Source organism: Ursus maritimus, unplaced genomic scaffold (genome assembly GCF_017311325.1).
Source record: "Ursus maritimus isolate PB19 unplaced genomic scaffold, ASM1731132v1 scaffold_6, whole genome shotgun sequence".
Taxonomy (NCBI): domain Eukaryota; kingdom Metazoa; phylum Chordata; class Mammalia; order Carnivora; family Ursidae; genus Ursus; species Ursus maritimus.
This window is the reverse complement of record NW_024426774.1, coordinates 55,465,284-55,485,692: the sequence shown is the minus strand read 5'-3', so window position 1 is coordinate 55,485,692 and position 20,409 is coordinate 55,465,284. Positions and strand designations below refer to the sequence as shown.

Sequence of the window (20,409 nt, the reverse complement as noted above, 5' to 3'; positions counted from 1 at the left end):
AGCATGTGTATGGTGGTTTTTCTTCTTCTTTTTTTCTTTTGGAAAGTAAAAAATCATCATAAAGACAACCAAAACGGAGCCTCACTCCATAAAGCATAATAAATAAATAATAAATGAATGAATAAATACACGAAGTCTGTTTTCTCTGAATCTCTTTCGTTGGTCAAATTTGGATGCCAAGTTTAAATTTCCAGGTCTCTCTGGGCTGGTGGTCTGCTCAGAAGCTATGCTGTGTTAATCCCTACTCTGTGTAATTCACCTTTTAAGAAATCCAGAAATCTGTGTCACCCAAACACATTTCCTCCAAAAGCCAAATGCCCATCTGGCAGCGTGCCTCCTGAGTTTTCCTCCCCACAAGTTGGGAATCTCCAAAGGACTCCTAAATCTGAATGTTGGTCTCCTTCCCCCCAGCTGAGCCACCCAAGTTTCCATGAAACTAAAAAACTAAGAAACCCTTTATGCCACTTGACAACAAGAAAGTAAAATCACAGAGGCAATAAAAGGGAGGACTATAAACCAGCAAATGAAAACAGAAACATCAAGCATAATGAGAAGAGTGAAATTAGGCCTGGGGCGTCGTCACACAGGCCCAGCACATTCTTTATTGGCAAAAAGACTGGCTGAAGACCAGATCTGCCTCTTGGAATCGTCGAAAGGTGAGGCTGGGGAGAAGGCGCAGAAGCGCATCCTTGGCTCTCAGGATACGCCCAATGCCATGCTGGAAAGAATCTTAAAATATCTTTCATTCATGCTGCCAGTTCCAAATGCTAGAAGCAGTGTTCTTTCTGTTTTCCTCGGCAGAACGCCTTCACAACCCCGCCAGCTCTTGTCACCCTTCCCAGGAGTGAGCTCTTAGGACAGGGTGCACTAAAGGGCCCACGGTGACATCCCCTGGGTAGGAAACAGCAAGTTCCTCTTGAAGCCCTGAACCCCTCCGGGGGATGGGCTCATTATTATCTTCTTCAGCGTGGAGGTTTTCTGAAAGCAATCCTCTTGTGCTGAGTAATTAAAACACAGGCAGGAGGCTGGTTCTAGTTTCCTCATAAATAAACTGAAAATAATGAAATGTTAGGAACTGCCGCTGACTGCCAAGTTTTATGGTTGTTTCCTAATTACTTTGGTACAACACAAATGTGTGCATGTCTAAAATAATTATTTGATAACGGGGACCATAGTTCCTACAATAATTAAGAACTTTAATCATGTACTGAAATATAGAAAAACAGCCTGATAAATGTGCGCCCTCCTACCTAACTAGGTAAACAAAAGGACACTGACTTGGTGTATTTTGTGGCTTACATGACTATTTATCACGAGCAGAGACTGACCTGACAAAAACAATGATGGAGAATTGCAAGCCTGACGGGCCTATAAAACTGTGTACTGTCTTAGTCCTCAAAATAGGCTATAACCAACCTTTGGGGTCTGGGGTGGGGAGGGCATCAAGCCACAGGATAAAAGAAGGTAAACATTTGGGGATGCTTCAGTTTTACTGTACTTAGGGGTGTAGGGAGCACATTAGGTTTATATCAAAAATAAACATGGCAATATGATAAAACAGAATGCAAGTTTCTCAATATCACAAAGACGTTGTGAGCTGGGAGTTACAGCTACAGGGGCTTTCACGGGTCCTCCTTCATCTTAGGTGTTCTCTGTGGGACCACTCGTGAAGTGCTCGTGTAGCATCAGGAGCCATGACTCACCAAGTAGAAAAGAAGGCGTTTCCGGTGTGCAAGTTTCTACTCTAGATTCGACTGGGTGAATTTCATATCATGTATAAAAATATGAATAATGGGAATCGTACAGCACCTTCTAGATAACAGGTTCTGAATCCGGGGGCAATTTTGCACTCCCCACCCACAACCCATGGGGTACATTTGTCCACGTCTGAGGACATCTTTGGTTATCACCTTGCGGAGTCGGGGGTGGTGTTACTGGCCTGTAGTGCTCAACGTCTTATAATACACAGGACAGCCCCCCACAACAAAGGATTTCCCAGCCTAAAACGTCAATAGTGCTGAGGTTAAGAAACCCTGCTCCAGCCAATGTGTCTATACACACACAGGAAACACGTGGTCAGAAGGTCAAAGACAGGCCGAGGGGATCAGGGCCCACAGAAAGCCTATGAAGGCGGTCACGGTGCAAGGGAAGGAGGCATGTCTATCTGCACCAGGGCAGGAGACAAACAGCAGCCTCTGGAGACAGGGCATCAGCAATTGCCGGGCCAGAGAGAAGAGCAGATTTAGAATTCAGGCCAGGAGCTGCAATGTGGTGTTTGAAGACATGCATTTGTGGGCCTGTGGAAGTTGCTGTATACATTCGATCAGAAATTTGCCACCTCCTCCAGGAAGCTGTCTTAATCCTCCAAATGGGAGTGAATCTCCCCACTCAGTGCTCAGGCTATAGGTCTAGGCATTCATTACCTTACCAACCATGACATTCTGCCATTGGTTCCCAGAGTGAGCTGTAAGCTCCTCAGAGACAAGACTTGGGCCTCTTCAAACATTTCTTTTTGGTCCATGGTATCATAGAACCAAACAATACCCATAAAATAGTTGTTGAATTGACCTCAATGCTGTAGTCTCCTCCCAATATTAGAAATGCTGCATGCACACATGTGAAGAAAACACATTAAATGGGAAGGAAAAAAGGAAGTGATCTACTATTTTCATCTGGGAAGATCATTTAGCAAAATCTTTCTTCAAAGACCTGTTTATACTTCTTTTTTGATGTTAACCATCTGTTTGACTGCCTTCCCCCCTTCTTTAGCCTTTTAAGCAGTTTCCAGTAGTAATGCAGTTCATCTCGAAACTTCACTGGTGCCTCTCATAAAAGGGTCACAGTCTTGGTTAATGCTGTTTTAGACGCAACTGCCTGAAATCCAAGCACAGAGCAGTCTGCCTATCCTTTCCTACACAACTACAAATAATTAAAGGTCTATAATTCATTAATTTGCTAATAACTTTTCCCTGTAAAAAGCAGTTTGACTCTGCTCAGCTTTAATTGTAATTAAAAATTCACTTAGGCTTTCTCCTTCCTCTTCATATTTAAAATGAGTCATTATGTAGACTGAGAAGGAATCAAGCATTTTGGGGATAAAAGACAATTTTCCACGTTAAAGTATTCTAGGACTGTTCAGTACCTTCCTATTCTTTAAATTCCCAAGATGCAAGAAACACATCTCAAGCATTCCAAATATCTTCAACTCCATTTACAAAACAAATCAAAGGATTCTTCTTCACCTTATAAAATCACTTATCAAGCCAAGATTCAACCCAAGATTGCTTTCATTTAGCAGCCCTTACTCTCAAACCCATTCAAATTCAGATGGTATTTACACATCTTTTCAGGAACCAGAAGAACTTTCTAAGAGCTAAGAAGGAATGATGAATGAGCCCAACCCTTCATTTTGCAGGTGAGGAAATAGGCTCAGAAGTCAGTATGAACTCTCAAAGCTACATAATAGTAACAGCTAGGACTTACCAAGGGCCCACGGCTTCTCACATCTTCATCACTTCCACCGAGTCTGAGCTGCCATGATATCTTGCTGGCCTGGTGCAGAAGTCCCGCTTCTACCCTCCCTCATGGGCACTCCCCTCCCCACGAAGGCCACTCCACACAGCAGCCAGAGGGATGCATCTGCAGCAGAGGGAAAACTATGTCACTCCTTTGCTCAGAAACTTCCAATGTCTTCCCACCTCTCTCACGTAAAAGCCAACCCTCACATGGTCTATGGGGCCTAATCTATTTGTAATTATTTATCTCTTCTGTCAAAGCACCCAATACTCCTCACATACTTCGCCTGGGACTTGTCCCTTCAGAAACCTCTTCCAGACTTCCAAAGGACTCCCTCCCCCTTCCCTTTCTTCGGGGCTCTTATCAAACATCGCTCTACCACAGGTGGCTTCCCTGTCCACCCCTATGTAAATAACAACACTCTACTTCCTGTCTCTCTCTCCCACCTTACTTTCTGTCCTATTTTTTTCTAACACTTTTACTACCTGACATATCATATACTTATTTGTTTATTGACTGCCTTTCCCCACTACAAGATCAACAAAAAAATCCCTGCTGGATCCCCAGTGCCTGGTACATGGCAGACACTGAGTATTTTTGCAGAGTAAGTGCTACTATGTGCCAGGTACTATTCTAAGGAAGGTACGAGAAGCCATTTACTTAATCTTCCCAACAAGAAGGCACTATCATCATCACTGCCATCTCTGGTTCACAGACGAAGAAATTAAGTCACAGAAAAGCTTAGAAATTTGTTCAAGATCATCAGCTAGTAAACTGTAGAGTCAGGATGTGAACCCAGGGCACAGGCTCTTTAACCACCGAGATGTATTGTGTCACGCTCAACTAATGACAAAAAATGAGTTCGATGGTTTTTCCCCATACCAGACTCTCAGAAACAGAGATATATCCAAGTGTGTTCCAAAGTTTCTTATAACTGCCTAATATTTTAAACAATCACTAAGATGTGATTTTGAGCTAAAACTCGCAAACAAGATAAAAAATGTGAACCACAACTGTGTTGCATTTGCGTCTCTAATTCAGAGCACACAAAGCATAGGACTGCGGCATACAGACGTGTGCAGGTAATTCTCCCTACTAGACTGAGATTACCACGATTAGCTCTGGTCCATAAAGGGAAAGCTAAGACGCAAAAGCTGCAGTGATGTTCCAGGCCACACAGCCAGCAGCACTGGCTGGAAGGGAGCCTGTGGGGGCCCCTCTGGGACTGCAGCAGGTCACACATGCTCCCTGTTTATTAGCGTAAAACACCCTGGTGATTCACACAATGGAATGTTTAAGCCAAGATGTCACCTAATAGAGGGTATGTGGTTACAGCTTTATCTAAGAAGTTACATAATCATCCTAATGTGGAAATGCCAAAAAGGAATTTGTGCCTTGGAATAAAAGAGGGGTGTACCCCTGGGAACTACTCCACAAAGCTTATAAGAAGTTTTCCAGTGAGAACCTTATTGGCCCACACCGAGCAGGTGACTTGTGAAAAACAGGGCCCAATGGGGGCTGAGGATTCACTGTGAGCAGTTCTCCTTGGAAAGACATAGCCAGGCCCCTGCCCTGGAGAGCCTCCAGGGTCCCCCAGACCCGCCCATCAGTCCACAAGGGAGAGAGAGGCCTATTCTTATCTAGCCTCCTGGGAGTAAAAAAAGCCCTTACCCTGAGTCCTCTCTGCCTCTTGCTTTCGGGTCAAATATTTATTTATGCAAGTCTAGCGCCCTCTCATTATCTTTCTACCCTAGAGGGCCGAACAAATCTTCTCTTCCACTTTGTTGGAATTTTCTGAAAGAAATCTCGAGCTCTGGAATACCGTCCCCACCGTCCAGTCTTCCCTTGACCTCGGCCTTCACAGTTCCACCTGCCCCAGGACGTGACAGAAGGAAGGAGGTTGGCTAGAAGGGAGGGGCGAAGGTGTCACAAGCACCTGTCACCTGGCAGGCCCTGGTCCCTACTAACCCAGCCCCCAGGACCCCCGCCCTCCCGCACGCCCCGACGGCGACTGGCCCGTCCCTCCCCCTCTCAGCCTCCCGCCACCTTCCAATGGCCGAGGGGCAGGGCAAGCTGAGCAAGCCGCGGCAGCCCAGCCGGGTCCCCGCCCTGTTCCCAGTTCCCGAGCCGGGCCCCGGCGGCCTTTAAATGCCTCCCAGGGCCAGCGCGACGCGGCCCTCGTCACCTTTCTGCCTCGGGAGGCGACAGCAGCACCCCGAGGAAGAAAGCAGCCCCGACTCGGCAGTCCCCGTCCGGGCAGCTGCGGCCACCTCCGACCTCCCGGCCCGCGCCGCCTCCCGCTCCCCTCCCCCTCCGCCCCGGCCCAGCCTGCCTGGGTCGGCGCCTGGCCCCAGGCGTGCGCGCCCGCGCGCCGGTGTGTGTGTGCGCGCGCCCGACCAGCCTCGGACCCGCGCCCCCGCCCGGCGCAGGACCGCCCCGGGATCCCCGCCCGCGCGCCGCGTCCCACGTCCCCCGCCGCCGCCGGGCCGCCAGCCGTGCACCCCGGCGCGCCGTGCAAGAAGATGGCGGGATCGGTGGCGGACAGCGATGCCGCGGTGGTGAGTGCGGAGGGGTGCACGCGAGGCGCCCCCTTCCCGCGGCCCGGCACGCCGCCGCCTGCTCAGCGGGGCTGCGGCGGAGAGGAGGCTGAGGCCCAGCCCGGCGCCCCCCGCGTGGGAAGGCGCCCGATACCTGTTAGCGAGCGCCGGCTGTGAGCGGCCGGCCTGGGGGGCAGGCGGGGTGCCCCGGGTGCACCGGAGAGAGGGTGCATGGGGGCGGACGGCGGCGTGGGGGTGACCGACAGCCCCCGCGGTGCCGTGCAGCCGGCAGCCAGGTGTGTGCACGTTGCACGTGTGAGTGTGCGCTTGGGTGAGTGTGTCTGGGGCGCGCGCCCCGCGGCCGCCTCCGACATCCCGGGGATTCCCCCTTGGAAATGGGTCTGGCCTGGGGGGCCCCGAGACAAGTTGAGCGCGACCCTGCACCCCAGCCACGTCCCTCAGGACAGGCCTGGGCGACTGCGGGTCCAGAGGCGTTTGCGGTTGAAGAGGGGCCTCCCCTCCTCCGACGCGGGGCTCTGGCTCCCGGCGTGCCTCGACCTGGATTTTGATCTAGATCTGAAGGTCTGGGAATCTTCAGAAGCTTAGCCACCGGGTGGGTGGAAGGGACGGGTTTTGTTCCCGGGCTTTCTGCGGTTATTCAATGGGCTGTGAGGTGGCAGCATCTGCAGACGCTGCCTGTGCCCTGCGAAAGCTGCTGGATTCAGCCAGATTTGTATAGGTGCTTCCCCACTACCTCCCCTTCCCCTCCCAGCCCCCACCCCCCTAAAACTAGAGCCTTTGGAAAGCCAATCCGTGTGCTGCTATTTTTAGAAACTAGATGATGGGCATTTAAACAACTCCTTGGGCTCTCCAGTTCAAGCCGACGTGTACTTCCCACGACTGGTAAGTGATTTCGTTCTGTGCTCTGTGTCTCTGCCTGTACCCTTTTCCTTTCTAATTGCATTTTCCAGTGGGTCAGGTCCTCAGGATCTGAGGGCGTGGCTCTTCCCGGACAGGCTGTAAACTTCCCGTTTCTCCTGTCATCCTTTGCAGATAGTCCCGTTCTGTGGGCACATTAAAGGTGGCATGAGACCAGGCAAGAAGGTGTTGGTAATGGGCATTGTAGACCTCAACCCAGAGAGGTAAGACAGAGAGTCCTTGTCACCCAAAGGCTCGTCAGGCGCTTAAAGGCCCTGCCCACTCTTGTTGTGGTTGATTGCTGCTCCTCCTCCTCTCCCTGTGGCCAGTGTTGCTAGCTGGAAGTGCCAAGAAAGTACCATGTTCCCATGAAAAGAATGTGTATGAATCCCAGCCATCATTTCTCCAGACAGCTATTTATATCAGTGATTATAAATATAGGCCCACATCATTTTCTCTTTGACCCTTAAGGAGGGCAAAGGATTTTTTTTTGTAAGGGTTTTTAAACATGGTGCTTGGAGCAAGATCTGTCAATATACATGACAAGCCAACATTACAAGATATCATTGCCCCTGGTCAATTCCGGGGGCTGTTTTTGAGAATTGTGAAATGGATTAAGACACAGATGTGTGGGTGGTTTGGGGTATCTGAAATCCCTAATGGTGGTCATGTTCAACTGCACCAAAGTTTTTACCAGAGCCTCCTTCAGGTATTAAAATACCTGGCTTGATTGTAATCCTCCTTCTCCGCATATATTCCAAGCTTCTGTGTAACCTGTAGTGGCCCATTCAAAGCAGACAAACCCCGAGGAGGAGGAGGAACTACGGGAGCCTGGGTTGTTGACAGCCAAACCCAGAATAAATGAGCCGATTTTCTTTTCAGCTTTGCCATCAGCTTGACCTGTGGTGACTCCGAAGACCCTCCCGCCGATGTGGCCATTGAACTTAAAGCTGTGTTCACAGACCGGCAACTACTCAGAAATTCTTGTATATCTGGGGAAAGGGGTGAAGAACAGTCCGCAATCCCTTACTTTCCATTCATCCCAGACCAGCCGTTCAGGGTGAGTACCTCGAGCGCTTCAGCTCCGGCCGCTGGCAGGGTGACGGTGCGCGGCTCCTCCAGCGTATGCCAAGAAGGCTTTAAGCAGCCAGAATTTGTGCATGTCTAGGAAGTTTGTCACCTGATGGTGGAAAAAAGAGAAAAGATCAAAAGAGCTCTGTTTGCTGATACAAACTAATACTCCCCATAGTAGCTCTAGGCTCTGTTGAGCCAGTACATTTAGTAAAGAAGCCTGTGTCCAGATTGTTAAGGATACTTTTCTATGTAGTACTCAACCTAGTACTAGGCATGGAATCTATACCTGTCCCAAAATATCCTGATTGATTAATAAATAATAAGGGCTAGAAATTTCCTCATTTTTTTTCAACCTAGAAGGAACACTAAACCTTATTAGTTGTGACTTTTTTTTAAGAACAATAGTGATAATCTTTTCATTTTCTCCTGTTACTTTTGCTAATGAGGTCTGGGCCTTGTTTCTCCCTCTGGGTTAAGTAGCCTTAGTCTGTTTTATTGTCACAGGTTGTGTGGCTGACAAATTCCTTCCCTTGGGCCCGGATGGGTATAACTTGGCTCTCCACCATCTAATGGGCAGGAAGCACAACCCAGCTTCGCATACAACCAAGCAATATTAGTAGCACCTTCCTCTATGAAGGACAGTGCCAAGTGAGAGATGCAAGTAATGTGAGTGATGTGTTAGGAAAGGATTTCCTGAAGCCCCGGGCCTGGTGATGAAGTTGTCTGTATTACACCTTGTTAACATGCATCACAATAATAACAGCTCGGTTGCATATACGCCTATTAAAGCACAACTACCCTTAACCTGTTGCTCTTCATCTAGACATTTACAAGGGCCTTATGAAGAAGTAATAATTTTTCTTCTCACCTTACCATCTGGTGGGGGGAATAAGAATCCATGACTTACATCAGTGATAGAACTGAGATCGTTGCCCTTCTAATCATAGTCTGGGGAAGGTACCTGTTCCTATTAGCCATGCCCTCCCCCTTCTCTAGAATGGTAATGGCCCCTTAGGCTCCTCTTGATTATGTCTGTCTGTCTGTCTTTCTTTCTTTCTTTTTTTCTTTCTTTCTTTTTCTTTGTACTATGACAGTTTCTTGATGAATCTTAATGCATAGCTTATGAGTATGAGTAACCAGAGCTTCTGTCTTCCAAGAGGAATATAATGCTCCCCAACAACCAAATTGAAATGAAATCGGCCCTTCTTGGTGATAAAATTTTAGTAATAATATGAATTAAATGTGACTGATATCACATATGAAGTCTCTTCTTACATGGTGGCCACCAGTGCTTTTAATAAATACCTAGCACAGAACCAATGATTAAAATCTATGGTGAATTACTTAAGGAAAAGAGGAAGAAAAAGCTTTTACCATATGGAATCAGCATTTCTGTTTGGCTTAACAAAGCCTTGTTAATTACACATCCTTGGGCCAATGGTAATTACTATGTAACCTTCTCTCTGCTTTAATGTTTACCATGTTTGAGGGCCTAGACTGTCATTACATGGTCCTAAGTGGGGGCCAGTTTATCTTTGTGAGGGTCTCCTCTGAGGGTTGGATGGGCTCAGGGGATGACCGTGGAGGCATTAAGTGCCATGTAAATCAATCTGTGCTGCTTTAGGTCACTTTCCGGAGTACAAAGAGAAGGGAGAAGGGTTCAAGCATGAACAATTAAAATCTTTAAAGGATATTGAATAGTGAAGAACGGTGGTTCACAAAGTGTGTTCCTCATTCCAGCAATAGCAGCATCATGTTGGAACTTGATGGAAATGCAGATTCGTAGATCTTACCCTAGCCCTACTAAATCGAAAGTTTGGGGGGTGGAGCCCAGCAGTTTGTGGCACTTCTGTATGATTCCAAGGTTGGAGAACCACTGAAGATATTGCCTCTCTCTAAAATGAAATATTGTGTGTTTGTTTTCCCCAGCAGCGTTCACTGAAATTGTGAATTGAGATTATGATTTTGTTTCTTCCAGGTGGAAATTCTCTGTGAGCACCCACGTTTCAGAGTGTTTGTGGATGGACACCAACTTTTTGATTTTTACCACCGCATTCAAACGTTATCTGCAATCGACACCATAAAGATAAACGGGGACCTCCAGATCACCAAGCTTGGCTGATACTGTTTAAACCACCTCTGTTTCAAATACGATCAGGTGCCACGACTGTCTGTCCGTCTGGAAGAAGTGTCCTAGCAAGATCTGGAGACTTAAAAAGAAAACAAAAACAAAAAGCAGGCTTCACTGTCTCTTCTTTCTGTGCAGTTTAAACCCAAAACGACAACTTCAAACTGTGGTTTGCCCTTGGGAAGCTGTCAGAACAAAGACACCGAGCCATTATTTCCAGAACAAAGTAATACATTATGCTGGATTTTATTCAGACTAAACTGACATGGATTTGTGATAATTTGTGATTCGGTAGCAAGTTATTCATCTTTTCAAAGCAAGGTGATACTTAGAAACTAAAGTGCTAACGACTTAAAACAACACCACCAACAACAAAGACGATACACCGAGATCAACTCATTTCTGCACTGAAGTGGAAGTGTGTAGCACAACCAACATTTTAGTCAGGGTATTTACATAGAATGTAGGTGGTTCAAGGTTTGGTTGGTTTTGTTTTTTTGGGGTTTTTTCTTGTTTTTTGGTTTTTGCACAGCATAACGTTAATTCAGATTTTTAAAGCTTTCTCGTAGTTATTTATTTATACTCAATGGACATATTAGAGAATGATTAATGTCTCAAAAACAGCAAGTTATGAACTTTTGAATGTATAGGTATCTTAGGTCCAAAGGGGAAAATTACATAGTACAATCATGAAAGAATTGTATCTTCCATACCCCTAAACTTAGGATCTCTTGATATAAATTGCTGTAAGTGCTTTTGGGAAAAGTTTGCAACATTTCGATAAAACTGCTTTTCAAGTAATCGATGATTACATAAATTCTATTTATATCCTGTTTTCTCCTTACTGTGAATTAGCACAGTATTGGCTTCCTTAAGACCAATTAACTACTTTTCCCTAGGTCTTTATAACAGCTCGTTAAGTTGTTATTAAACTAATTGGAAACATGTAAGAGGCGATTCTATTGACAATTTTTAAAATAACTATTATATAAACTTTTAAAAGTATACCATGAAAATGATTCTGGAATGCAGTGCAGAGCAGAAGCAAATGGCCCCAAATAACTTACGTGGAAACAATTTGTATCAACGTAAGCTGTCAGCTCATTGTGTTACTTTTGTTACGTGTCCCTCGCCAGTATCCCTAAGCAATGCCTTTTGGAACTTCAGAGGAGAGGATGCTTCCAGCTGTGTTAGCTGTGCTGAGACATTAGGATAAGGGGGGGATCCAGGTTAGGAAACGATCCAATTAGTTTATCTGGAAGGTTAACTCCCAGAACTCCAGATCCCTTGAGTCCAGCCAAGAGTGTGAATGTTTCAAATCAAGCTGTTAAGAGTTTCCTTGCGTTGGTGGAGCTGATCCGACAGCAGAGCCTCTCCACGAGGAGCCTGCAGTACTGTGAACATCAGCACGCGGCAAGGGCCAGCTGGAGTCCTGGGTGCTGGCCTTCGCCAACTGATTGGCCCTGGAGACAAAGACCCTCGGCATTGCTTTGGTCAGGTAGTGGGGGGTGGACAAAGGGGTGCTCGGGTGGGGATGTATTTATATATAATTTAGGTTTCGTTTGTACAGCACACTGCATCATGTTATGACCTGTCCTTGTCCTGCTTTGCTTTTGAGTTCTTTTACGCAACATGCAGAGGCACGGAAGTGGCCACGTCATTTTCACGTGTCGAGAATGTAGACAGTGTTTCAGTACCAAAGTCTAAGAAAAAGCAAACTAAAACCGTGAATTTTTTATAGGTGATATATTTGGGTTCTTCTCAACTTTGAAACTACTTAGCACGGTTCCATTGTGTTATATAAGAAGATAACTTTATCCAACAAGACTGGCTGAGCGTTAAAAGCTTTATGTACCAGCTGGCTTAATCAGCCATATTCAGCCAAGAGGGCTGTTCTTTGGCTCCAGGTACTTTCAAGCCTGTGATTCACTTCTCGTGGCTTATAAAGCCACTAGATTTTGAGGCATGTTCGTGCAGACACTTCGAGGGCACCCTGAATTATATGAGTAGGGTTTTTGGTGGAAGAGCCCCACAGGAGGTTTCCTTTGAGTGGCCGTCCTTCCCCACGCACTGCATAATTCAGCAGAAACCAGAGGAGCTGGGCTTGGGGCTGATTGGAAGTGACACTGTCCTCTCTGCCTACCAGCTAACTTGGCTTAGCCGCCAAGCCCTTAGGCAGCTCGGTGTAAAGATACACTGCTAACCCTTCCTTTCTCTGGGAGGCCCAGTGGGAACCTCTTGGTTAAGCTGTTGGAATTACTCTAAATGATATGATGGTTTGATTCAGGTATAGCTCAATTAGCAGGGGGGCTGTGTTACTCGTTAGCCGTAGACTGGAAACAGGGTTCTTGCCTCTCATTGGCGTGTGAGGTCTGAGGTGGGAATTCAGGGTGGAAAGTGCTATTTAAACCTTCACAGGAAAGCATTTGGGTATGTAAGGAGTTATTTCTGACCAGAGCCCTAATTTTGCAATATGCCCAAAACCAAGGAATATAAATAACAAGCAGGCTCTGGGGGAATAAAAGGCAGGCTTTAGACAATCTGTCCACTTCTGCGTCAAAATTGGAGTGAATGTATATACCTACTTAAAGATTAATAGAAGTGACTTCTACTTTCTAGGCTGTCCCAGAATTGTCTTAAATTACTATTTTTTTAAAATCGGAACCCCCATTTCAAATCTTGCCAACCTCCGTTCAAAAGCCCCTAAGAAATCACTCTGGGAAATGATGGTCACCATCATTGTTAAAATGGCAAATCCTTTCATTTCTATTAAGAAGAAAATAACCAAAAAGAGGGAGGGAGTCCTGTTGCCTTGAGAGGAACAGCCTTGGCATTTTCCGGCATTAATGTAGGAATAATGTTCTTATGATGACATATTTTCAAAGAAACACTTTCTTATTTACTGCGTGGTGTAAAATGTTGCTAAATGTGTTCTTACATTATTATGTCACTGCTGAAAGTTATTTGCACTATAATAAAGGAATTTTCTACAAAATGGTTTCCAGTTTATAAAATGCTACATTCGGCACCAGGTATGATATGCTTAGCCTAAACCGTATGGGATAGCAGTGTTCCGTCACTTCCACGTACACTCCCAAGACCAGTCGTTATGTTTCCCACCTTGCTAAACTGATCAAGGGAAGGAGAGTGTCTCGGAGACCTGATGAGTTTATTGTTGTGTGTGCAATAGGGTTTTTTAAATGTAGTTTATATACAGTAAATGAACTTTATTTGGTGTACAGTTCCATGGGTTTTTAACACATGCATAGATTCCTGTCATTACCACCTCAATCAGGATACAGAATTGTTCCATCACCCCAGAAAATTCCCTTGTCCTATCCTTCTGTAGTTAAACGTGTCCCCCATTCCTCACCCTAATCAGGCAACCCGTTCCCTGCCACCTCCCTATAGTTTTGCCTTTTCCTGAGTGTCCTATAAAGAATATCATACAGTACCTCATATTTTGAGGTTAGCTTTTTCCATTTGCATAATGCATTTGAGATTCATGCGGTGTGTGTATCAATAGTTTTTATTGCTGAGTAGTGTTCTATTGTATAGATGTACCAATTTCTTTATCCATCTACCTGTTCAGGATACAGTGGTTTCTTAATAAATCATTAAATATAGTCTTAGCACATTGTATATACAAAAGCAAGATTGCATTTCCCCACTCTTCTCTTTCCTGTGGTTTGAATGATTAGGAAGGAAACTTGATTCCTTGGCTATTCTGCCTACAAATAAAACTATGGCTTATAGAAGTTTGGCTAGCTTCAGTTATGGGAGATGAGTGGAGAGATATTTACAGGCTGGATCTGCTGTCCTACTTACGTCTTGATTGTTTTTATTCCCGTTTTTTCCTTTTTTTTTTTTTTTTTTAAGGATGCAAAGCTATGAGGCTGGTCTCTGTCACGGCTTTTACGGTTAAGTGTAGGCCGGGTGGCACCTTATACAAGCACCCGTTAAGGTGAGGACAATTTGCTGATGCTGTTGGGCAGAGATGGGAGTGCTTCCCCTGGCTCCCAGCCTAGCGGGGAAGATCCCTTCTGGAAAAGACATTATACTTGCTGTTTGACAGCATTGTGGATGAGATGGTGTGGGAGATAACCATAATCGGAGCCTCCAAGTGCCTCAAACACTTAAGGTCTTTCTTCATTCACAGGTATTTATTGATCTGTGTCAACTGCTATTCCAGGCACCTGGATACATCAGTGAATAAAACTGACAAAGGCCTCTGGTGGCTTTAAACTCTAGTGTGCTTAAGAATCACCCAGCAATGGCTCAGTCGGTTAGGTGTCCAACTCCTGATTTTGGCTCAGGTCATGATCTCAGGGTCGTGAGATCGAGCCTCGTGTCGGGCTCTGCACTGGGCATGGAGGCTGCTTAGGATTTTCTCTCTCTCTCCCTTTCCCTCTCCCCCCCCCCACCTGGCTCACGCTCTCTCTCTCTCTCTCTAAAAAATAATAATCATCATCATCATCCAGAAAATCTGCTTAGATGCAGAAGTCCAGCTTCTCCCCTGGGAGATTGTTTCAATAGGTCTGGAGTTGGTCCCAGGAGTTTGTATTTTTAAGAAACATCCTGATATTGCTCAGCCATCAAAAAGGATGAAATTTTACCATTTATATCGACGTGGATGGAACTGGAGGGTATTATGCAGAGCAAAATAAGTCAGTCAGAGAAAGACAATTATCATGGTTTCACTCATATGAGGAACATAAGAAATAGTGCAGAGGATAGTAGGGGAAAGGAGGGAAAACTGGAAGGGAAGAAATCAGAGGAAGACAAACCACAGAAGACTCTTAGCTGTAGGAAGCAAACTGAGGGTTGCTGGAGGGGAGATGGGTAGGGGGATGGGGTAACTGGGTGGTGGGCATTAGGGAGAGCACGAGATATGGTGAGCACTGGATGTTATACGCAACTGATGAAAAACTGAACTCCACATCTGAAACTAATGAGGTACTGTATGTTGGCTAATTGAATTTAAACTAAAAAAAAAGAAATATCCTGGTGGTCATCAGTGGTCCTGGATCCTAAATTAAGCAGCTCTGCCTTGGCGAATTCCATTCGCTGAATCAAACTGTTGGATTATATGGGGTTGTGATTTTCCGATCTGTGGATATCTTCCTTTGAAAACTGCATTTCAACACAAAGAGGTCCTGCTCTCCCCCCAAAAATCATGCAGCTGTCATAACCCTACAGTTATGTGTCATTATCCCTGATTTAACCTTCTCCTCTCTTCACTCTGCCCCCACCTCAAATACAAGACACTGTAGTAAAAGAAAGTATATTTCAACCAAATGTTAAGAAAATCTTCCTCATTTGGATTGTCTTAGGGCCTCAGGAACACCCTGACACCTATTTTAAACAGTGCAGGCTCTGAGAAAGATTGAGGTTCTGGAGGAAGCCTGCCCGCCTTATTGGTAAGCATTTCAATTAGTTATTTGTTGGAGAATTGCCAGGGTGGGGCCTAATTGTTCTCTGAGGCAAATACACAAAGTGGCTTATAACTCGGAAAGAGGGCAGAAGGCAAGTGGTAATGGCCCCAATGAGCTGTTCATGGCATTTTGGAAATGAATTTAGAGTCTCCCTTTCACAAGAAAATGCTGGTGAGTTGTACATGACGCTGCATGCTTGCCCTGCTTGCTAACCACCATGTTAATTTCACAATGGTTTCCCCTAAAAAAAAAGTGTCCTGCACAAGGCAGAGAACTGCCTTGCAAGACATATACTTAATAATTAATGAATATGGGTGTATACAAGATGCCAAAACAATACTCAACCAAGAGAGAAGGGGAAGAAATAGCCACTGACGCTGTCTCTTGCTTTGATACACCCTTCCATCTCCCAGGGAAAGACGGTGACTAGGCGAGCGAACAAAGAAGGTAAGGAGACATCATTGCTTGATAGGGCAGCACAGGCAGTACCTAAATAATAGGGCCTGGGAAGCAGCGAGCCGGCCACAGGCCTTGATGGTGGGTGATGTGAGGTTTTGGGGGCCTTCCAAGCTCTCATGAGTAAGAATGATAACAAACGTTTGCTAATGACCCCAGCACCTCCCTTTCCGTCAGGATTCTGTCATTAATTCTAAAAGGATAGATGCAAATAATCGAAGCTTACCTAAACAGCTGGTCTGAGAACAGGAGGAAGAGAAGCAGTGAGGTTGTGGAGAGAGGTGGGACGAGGGCCCCCTGGCCTCGGGGATTCCTTGTGTAAGCTCAGGTGGGCACTTTATTTATTTTTTTAAAGAAGGATAAAAATGTTTTAATTGTCACAATACATTGGTAAATTGAATAATCTACACTGCAGCACCAAGTGGCTACACATGGTCATCATCAAATGAACTTTTCAGGGGTGCCTGGTGGGTGCCGTCAGTTAAGCGTCCAACTCTTGGTTTGGCTCAGGTCGTGCTCTCAGAGTTGTGAGATCAAGCCCTCGATCGGTGCGGAATCTGCTTAAAACTCTCTCTCCCTCTGCTCCTCCTCCCCGTGCTCGTTCTCTCTCTCTCTCTCAAACAAATTAATTAATTTTAAAAAAGAACTTTCCAAGTACCCCACTAACCACCAGTCACAAGTTGAGGTGGGCACTTTCAACTTCCAGCTTTATTTCGCCTCCTGTGAGAAATGGAAATAATGACACTTGTGTCATAGTGTTTATAGAGCTAGAGTTAACAACATTTTGTGCAGGAGTAAAACATTCATCACAACTGAAAAAGCCAGAGTTAAAATAATCATAATGCCGGGGTGCCTGGGTGGCTCAGTCAGTTAAATGACAGACTTGATTTTGGCTCAGGTCATGATCTAAAGGTCGTGAGACCGAGCCCCAAGTCGGGCTCTGCACTGGGTGTGGAGGGTGCTTGGGATTTTTTTCTCCATCTCCCTCTGCCCCACCCTGCCTCTCTCCCTCTCTAAAAAAATAAGAATAATAATGATTATGATAACAATTTCTATAACAATCCTCCACAACGTTGTATAACAGTATTAGAAGTGCTAGTCTTTGAGACTGTATCTAATCCCTTGGAATATGCTTTTAATATTGTTTCATTGAAGTCTATTTTGTTTAAAATCTAGCCAAAATTAGCAGTGTATTAGGCAATATTTAAAATGATGTTTGTAAAATATAATTAGAGATTTCTTTTATCCTGAATTATTACAGCTGTTCCAAAATTAGAAGCATGGGTTTCTCCTAATGCAGTAAAAATAATCTTTAGTTCAACATAAAATGATTTTTCATGTTACATTAAAAAGTGAACAAGAAAGATATGCACAAAATGATAAGGAACTACTGAAAACATTCTCTTTTAATGAGAATCTTCATGGAGTAATGTGGTCTGTTACTCTAAGATTCTAATTTACCGTTCCTTTATCCTACATTTTTTAAATCCTCAAATTAAAAATGTAAAAAACCCTCACATTATGGAACACAACACCAGTCTCTTTTTATTTGAGGAGGTTGGAAAGAGACCTGCTCTCATAAGACTCTGCTTAAAGTCAAACATTGGGCTTACCTCACAGTTTGGGTTGTTGTTTTTTTTAAGGCAACCACCATTCACTCTGCTTTTGTAAGCACTGTAAATTCCTGACTTGGGATTCCCCTTGCAATCCTCAATAACTTCGAAATTATGTACACGATTTTTAAAATTTCGGCCTGCTAAGTTGAAAGGGCAAATATGTTTATCCGGTTTGCGCTCTTGAAAAATGTCTGCACAGGTATTCGTGTCCTCAGTTCCTCTCTCCCGTCGGAGAGTCACTCGTCCGTCACTGACACTGATGAAGTGAAGCTGGATATCAACAGAGCACTTTCCTATGAAGGCACCCGATTAGGCACTGCGGGTTATAAAGAGAGATGAAAGACAAATGTCACCCACCCTTGAAGAATTTATGATCTAACTGGAAAGACAGGTCATGTACATATAAAATATACATAAAGATGAATGTCAATAAACAGGACCAGACCGAGTGGGCGGAACATTACATGCTCCAGAGGACAGAGCTTGCTGGGGTGGCCCAGGAGGGTGTCTGGGTCCAGAAGACTTCAGCTGGGCTTCCAAGGGCCTGAATGCCCTGTGCACCTCTGGGCTACCCCCAAACTCAGTGATCTCTGCTCCGCTGTCCGCAGTACCACCGAGAGCACCGCTGAGCGTCGGGAGCGGAGCTGTCCGCTTCAGATGGCATTGGTGATCAGAAGTCTTCATTTATTTTAATGACTAACACGATTGTATTTATGTGTTTGTCTCACCCGTATGTGGCTGGTCTCCTGGGAACAGTCTTGGGTTCACCTGAAGCCAATCTTGGAGGAGGACGCAGCGCTTTTTCATAGCCTCAAAAAGCCAGCCTACTCCAGAAAGCGTTAGGTGGCAAGACATTTTATTGGCCATTTTGTGGGAAGAAGAGCATTTTTATCACATGCCACCCAGCGAACTGAGGAATAAAAATCTCTACTAGACATTCTTTTCTCCCCAAGTCCCCAACCCTCTCCTAGGCAGCTTCCACATCTCCCCAATTTCCTTTTTCATGCAGAGCTGTTTGGCCAGGACCAGCTCCCCAAGGGGGTTTTTAAAGGCCATTTTCTCCATAGGGGAGATTCAGGCCCAAAGAAAACTAAGAATTCTCTATCATTTCATTTGCTAGTATCTTTAATACCTTGCCTCATTTCCAAAACAACTCAAGGCAGCAAAGAGTGAGGACATCAAGAGAGGTGGGGAGGAAAATGCCAGAACCTCCTGATTCTTTCTATCCTCAAGACTCAGGTTTAATGTCTCAAATCAACTTTCCCAATAACTTAATTTTAAAGAAGTTGCTTCCTTCTCAATGTTCTCTTATCTGTTTGCTTGTCTACTATCCCTCTCTCCTGCCAGGTGATCCTTTCCATCAGGGAGCAACCATACTAATCTCGTTCACTATCGCATTTCAAGCATTTAGCAGGGTACTTGTCACAATTAGAAATAAATAAATGTTTGTTGAATGAATCCATAATAGCCAACATGTTGTATGTTATCTATAGCTTTGCAACAAATTATCCCAAAATTTAGAGGCTTAAAACAATAATAATCATTTATTGTCTCACACAGTTTTTATTGTGGGTGGTTCTGACCCAAGGTCTCTCTTGATATGACAATTAAGTGGTCAACTAGGACTACAGTCAACTCAAGGCTTGCCTAGGGCTCTGTAATTGGGCTGCCTTCTTTGCATTTAACAAAATCTTGGAGAGGAACCACTTTCTCTCCACTCATCAATACTGTACAAAGGACATAGATCAATGGAATAGTAGAGAAAGCCCAGAAATAAATGCACATTTACATGGTCAGTTAATCTTTGACAAAGGAGGAAAGAATATGCAATAGGAAAAAGACAGTCTCTTCAACAAATGGTGTGGGAGAACTGGACAGCTACATGCAAAAGAATGAAACTGGATCACTTTCTTACACCATCCACAAAAATAAATTCAAAATGGATTAAAGACTTAAATGTGAGAACTGAAACTATAAAAATCCTAGAAGAGAGCACAGGCAGTAATTTCTCTGACATTGGCCATAGCAACTTTTTTCTAAATATGTCTCCTGAGGCAAGGGAAACAAAAGCAAAAATAAACTATTGGGACTACATCAAACTAAAAAGCTTCTGCACAGCAAAGGAAACAATCAACAAAACTAAAACACAACCTACTGAATAGGGGAAGATATTTGCAAATGATGTCTTTAACAAACAATCAGTAGTATCCAAAATATATAAAGAACTTATACAACTCAATGGTCAAAAAACAAATAATCCAATTAAAAAATGGGCAGAAGACATGAGCAGATGTTTCTCCAAAGACGAAACACAGATGGACACACGGAAAGATGCTCAGCATCACTGATCATCAGGGAAATGCAAATCAAAACCCCCACGAGAGATCACCTCACACCTGTCGGAATGGCTGAAATCAACAACACAAGAAACAAGTATTGGTGAGGATGTGGAGTAATAGGAACCCTTATGCACTGTTAGCGGGAGTGCAAACTGGTGCAGCTGCTGTGGAAAATGGCATGGAGGTTCCTCAAAAGTTAAAAATGGAACTACCCTGCAATCTGACAATTACACCACTGGGTATTTAGCCCAAAAATACAAAAACACTAATTCAAAGGGAAAAATGGACCCCTATGTTTACTGCTGCATTACTTATAATAAGTCAAATTATGGAAGCAGCCCAAGTGTCCATCAATACACACACACACACACACACACACACACACACACA

At 44.7% G+C, this 20,409-nt stretch overlaps 1 protein-coding gene and 1 long non-coding RNA gene across 2 annotated transcripts; one reads left to right on the top strand and one right to left on the bottom strand.

The window, feature by feature from the left end:
* Positions 1-557: 557 nt before the first annotated feature.
* LOC103671322 lies at positions 558-5,836 on the bottom strand. Its single transcript, XR_005832952.1, has 3 exons — positions 5,702-5,836; positions 3,484-3,639; positions 558-1,051 (listed from the first exon to the last, which is right to left on the bottom strand). It is a non-coding gene; the product is annotated as an uncharacterized LOC103671322 (long non-coding RNA).
* A 109-nt stretch (positions 5,837-5,945) lies between these two features.
* Positions 5,946-13,168, top strand: LGALSL (galectin like). Its single transcript, XM_040623414.1, has 5 exons — positions 5,946-6,074; positions 6,885-6,956; positions 7,107-7,195; positions 7,854-8,031; positions 10,024-13,168. Exons 1-5 carry the CDS (start codon positions 6,039-6,041, stop codon positions 10,165-10,167), a joined length of 519 nt encoding a protein of 172 aa, XP_040479348.1. The 5' UTR covers positions 5,946-6,038; the 3' UTR covers positions 10,168-13,168.
* The last annotated feature ends 7,241 nt before the right edge of the window (positions 13,169-20,409 follow it).

Excerpts from the sequence above, each read along its gene's own strand:
- LGALSL (XM_040623414.1), top strand. The coding sequence starts at position 6,039 with ATGGCGGGATCGGTGGCGGACAGCGATGCCGCGGTG. Across the intron at positions 6,075-6,884 it reads CGGACAGCGATGCCGCGGTG|AAACTAGATGATGGGCATTT; the intron begins GTGAGTGCGGAG and ends TGCTATTTTTAG. Across the intron at positions 7,196-7,853 it reads GTAGACCTCAACCCAGAGAG|CTTTGCCATCAGCTTGACCT; the intron begins GTAAGACAGAGA and ends TTTTCTTTTCAG.